At 47.9% G+C, this 4,565-nt stretch overlaps 1 protein-coding gene across 1 annotated transcript in view; it reads right to left on the bottom strand.

Annotated features, from left to right (window-relative positions):
• The window catches only part of LOC106814973, a 15,665-nt gene extending 12,480 nt beyond the window's left edge, over positions 1 to 3,185 (bottom strand). The window contains exon 1 of the mRNA XM_014819372.1: positions 2,561 to 3,185. Within this exon, the coding sequence (XP_014674858.1) occupies positions 2,561 to 2,620 (60 nt within the window). The 5' untranslated portion in view covers positions 2,621 to 3,185. The remainder of the gene's footprint in view (positions 1 to 2,560) is intronic.
• Between the last annotated feature and the right edge of the window lie 1,380 nt (positions 3,186 to 4,565).

Below are 4,565 nucleotides of genomic sequence, written 5' to 3'. Positions count from 1 at the left end.
ATACGGTCGATTGTATACGGGTTTAACATGGAGTAAATAAATATGATATCGCGGAGTACCGCACCCAGGACATGTATAGGCGGGTATTGCACAAGCTACAGGCACAGCATCTCACGGGTGATAGAATGGCGTTGAAATTCGATTGAAATGAACGTCCGCAGAAACTTTGTCTCATTCACTTCATATCCTGCAAAGTCATTGATGCACTAAAACATAATGCCTGTTTGTCTGGCGGGCTACAGATACTAGTCATAGTACTCCCAACAACTGAGGCCGATGTTGCTCTCTACATAAGTAGACTGCCCGCTTCTTCCGTAGTGGAGCGAATCTTCTAATAATGCTGGTGTCTCAGAAGTGTGCTAACTCCAAGTCGCGGTCCATAGGCGAATGCTTCTACTATATTGTAACCACTAAACTATAGACGCCCATAGCTGACCTCATTATAAAAGGTGATATATGTAACGAACTTGCTTTTTCGCCGACAGAGACGGCTTATATCGCGGGGCTTGAGTTCGGCGGCAGCCGAGTATAGTATCGGGAACAGGACGAACTACTGGATTAATGGAATCCACCACGCCTAAAGGTCAGCAAGACCGACAACGCCCAACACGTACACGGTGTTTCACACCGGCGTAATGCGGCCGGAGCTTTTATTTACACTGTTGACCTCAGGCGCAGCCGGACAATGATAGTAACAACATGGCCGCCCGCTACATCACACCGTTAACTTTGCTGCCTAAAGTGCCCGTAATACGGCGAGTGAGGATGTAGGCCGTGCTTTAGCTAATTCGGCCACACGCCTTAACATGCGTTGGCTAGCAGGGCGGAGCCCAGCAGCGTCGAGATCAGTGGGAGGATGAAGCTTTCATTTGCTACTGCTCACCAGGCGGCGTGTTCTCCTCGTTCTTGGCGTCTAGTCGTGCTCCCGTAGTCAGGAAAGACGGCGAGCAAGGCGCGCGCGCATCCCCTCGTCCCTGACGTGGGTGTCCGCCTCACGCGGCCCCCCGTGTTGCTCGCCGTTCGTCAGGAACTGATCGGGCAGGTCGCCCCCCGCCAGTGGTGCGGCACTTCTACGGTGTCCTGCCCCCGCTGGTCGTGTCGCTGTCGATCAGCTCCTCTCGAACCTGCCATGCCTCCTGCCTGCCACACCCTACCCCCCATGCGCTGCACACTAGACCAGCGCGTTCCCGGCGCACCACGCCCTCACTCCCACCAGCAGCGCTCACCCGAAGCTCCACCCCCCCCCGGCACCAGCAGCTGAGGCGGCGCGTCCCGCGAGCTTCCCTGACTGAGCCAAACCGCCCTAGCCTCGCTGCCTCGGCCTGCTCTTAGTCGAGCTAGGAACCGCACGCTTATATTGACACCACCGCTGCGGACTCACGGCGTCACGGTCAGTATCATTGTCGACGCCCCACGTGTGAGCTGCAGCGCCTGGTCGCGCTCAAAGTGGCCTTGCAGCCATGGCTTACTCCATATCGAATCTGGCCTGCTTAGCTCACGCTGGCTCCTACAGCCCGGTTTCGTTTTCGAGATCTTGAGCAATGATCCTTGACGCACACGATGCGCGCTAGGCTCTACGCATGTCTGCTCACGGCGGATCGCAGATGTATCACTCTGCACTGCCTTCTTCTCTTTCGAGTTTCTGCCTGGCAGAACTTTCGACCATGACGAAACGGAGCGGAAGACCGCGAAGGTCAGATCCTAGTGGGTGCGTTTCCACCAAATAAGGGTAGCGCTCGATATGACGGCTCAGGTGCAAGAAAGGCGATCAGGTCGCCACGTTCTTCTCGTTCGGCGTTTTCTTCTAGCGATAATCCTTACACGCGGTGATCACCTGACACCTGCTATGGTGCAACGCGCCGGCAGCTTGATCGGAGCCCATCTGCCTGTCGATCAATCCAGCAATATCAACGTGGGCGTAGCATACGAACGGGGAAGGCGTTTGACTCTCGCCCGTGCCTCGTTAGAAGCTCGTCACCTCGCCAGTGTTGCTGTTGTCTTGTGGCTAAACTGATTCTAATGCTTCCCGCGCGGCCGCAAAACTACAGTACGTTCATGACATCGGTGGTCTCTCTCTCTCTCTCTCTCTCTCTCTCTCTCTCTCTCTCTCTCTCACACACACACACACACACACCTTTTCCCTCTTAATAAGGTTATAATATGCAGATTGCGCATTATGAAACGAATTGGTTCAATACTTTACCAATCGCGTGAAACTACTTATTCGCTATAAACCACGACAAACATAATTATTACCCTTAGTTCTACATCATCATCCTGCTCCTCCTCCTCCTCCTCCTCCTCCTCCTCCTCTTTCCACTCTTTTTTCTCCTCCTCCTCCTTCTCCGCTTCCTCCTCTTCGTCCTCCTCCTCCTCCTCCTTCTCATGCACACTTCCAAATCTCCGTCTTGTTACTACCGTATATCCTTATACACCAATAAGACTAAAGATGAATTCCTCTATACCATGCAAGGCAGTATAGGAGCAGCAGAGGACATATGCGAGAACCCCCTATTCAACCCAGCCTCCCAGATATAGCATATCCAACCCCATAACTTACCATAAGTGCCATCACCAGAAAGTGGGTAGCACTGGCTGGCAGCAAATGTCCGCATGCCATTTCTTTCCGATACCCACGCTCAACAGCGACGAAAATAAATATATATTCTGTCCTTGAAGATATCCCGAGTGTTCGCTCCAAGAACAAAGAGTGTCAAACCACCTGCAGTTTCTCTACGAGGTGTCACACGAGCTACAACACATCGGAATACGGCGGTGTTGCGTATTATTTCAGAGATTGAAGAGGATATTGCTCGATGTAACGCAGCACACAGTACACACACGCGCGTGCGATCTCCTTCACTGCTAGTGGTAAGTCAATGAATTCGTCATCGAACTCATAGGAGCGATTCACTGTTCAGACGTCGTCGTTGTTGTTCTGCGCAGCATTACGCCAGCATGACTCGACCGTACTGTCACGAGCATGCAGTGTATACAGCAAACTCGATTGTACGTCGATGCTATATTAGTACACGTATATTAGTGCAGGTATATTAGTGCAGGTATATTAGTGCACGTATATTAGTGCACGTGTATTAGCGCACGTACAACAAACATAACACGTGTATTTATATATATGTTCTCTGGTTCACACCGTACGCCTGACTAACTTTCGCCAAGCCTCACGTGAAACACTCCAGCGATGAGCTGTAAGTGGGCATTGACACACTGTCTCTATCTTGGTTCAAAGTCGAGCGTGCGTAATGTCTAATATCGTACGTAGGCCTACGTGTGACCAGCGTGATATACCGCATCGCGGTGTATGCTGGTACCTACTGTGCTATACTAGCAACTACATAGCGCAGAGAGAGGCAGCTTGCGTTCTCCTCGGTCCCATCTCGCTCTCTCTATCTTTCTCTCTTTCTTTCTTTCGTTCTCTTTCCCCTCTATCACTCTCTTGCTTCCCCTCTTCCACTATCTCCTTCCTATCTCTAGCTCGCTCGATTGCCCGCTCCATCTCTCTATCTCTCACTCTCTCTCTCCTCTTTATTAAATGGCGAATATTTAGGCATTGTTTGTTGCATGCGTTGTTATCTAGCTTCATATTTAGCAGGAGTAGATAATAGGGAATAGTTCCCTATTATCTACTCCTGATATTTAGTGTATACTCGATTCCAATATCAGTCTATCGTTGTTCGATTATTTGTTCGTTGTTTGTTTGTTATCGTGCCCTGCATTGAAACCAAATAACACGAATACTGAGGCCCGTTGCTAGAAACAAAATTACTCTTAACATTAGATTTAACATTAATCTTTTTTAATCGCCCGATAAAAGAAATGTGGTAGAGTTTCTTATAGGCTGTTTCTGACAACGGGGCCCTGCACTTTACTTCGCTGCTGAAAAATTCGCGTATATCGTATCCAATAGGTGGCGCTACGGGTCCATAGCTTTGTCACACCTTATCCACTGGGTAATTAGCATTAATAATTATCATATAAATACTAGGGAAATTATATAATTACGAGTAATAAAAAATAAATACGAGTAATATAATATAAATACTAGTTAAATTATATAACTATTGTAATGCGTCATACGTAGTAATAAGAACATATACATATTATTAATATGACATGAATACTAAAATTATATAAATTATAGTAGGCCTAATATGATATTAAAACCACTAACACGACACACATACTAGTAATACGACATAACTATTACAAATAATATTATAATACAATTACTAGTAATACTAGTAACGTGGTTCACGGCCCAGGCGTCGGGTTTGGGTTAGACTTTGGCTTAGGGTTTGGGATAGTGTTAGTATTAGTGTTAGGGTTATATTAGGGTTATGATTAGGGTGAAGGTTAGAGTTATGATTAGGGTTAGGGTTAGGGGTAGAGTTAGAGTCAAAGTTAGTTAGGGTTAGGTTTATGATTAGGGTTATAGGGTTAGGGTTAGGGTTAGGGGTAGAGTTAGAGTCAAAGTTAGTTAGGGTTAGGGTTATGATTAGGGTGATAGGGTTAGGGTTAGGGTTAGGGGTAGAGTTGGAGTCAAA

Source organism: Priapulus caudatus, unplaced genomic scaffold (assembly GCF_000485595.1).
Source record: "Priapulus caudatus unplaced genomic scaffold, Priapulus_caudatus-5.0.1 Scaffold1016, whole genome shotgun sequence".
NCBI classification, from domain to species: Eukaryota; Metazoa; Priapulida; class Priapulimorpha; order Priapulimorphida; family Priapulidae; genus Priapulus; species Priapulus caudatus.
The sequence above is the reverse complement of the archived record's forward strand: the minus strand, read 5'-3'. Positions and strand labels throughout refer to the sequence as shown.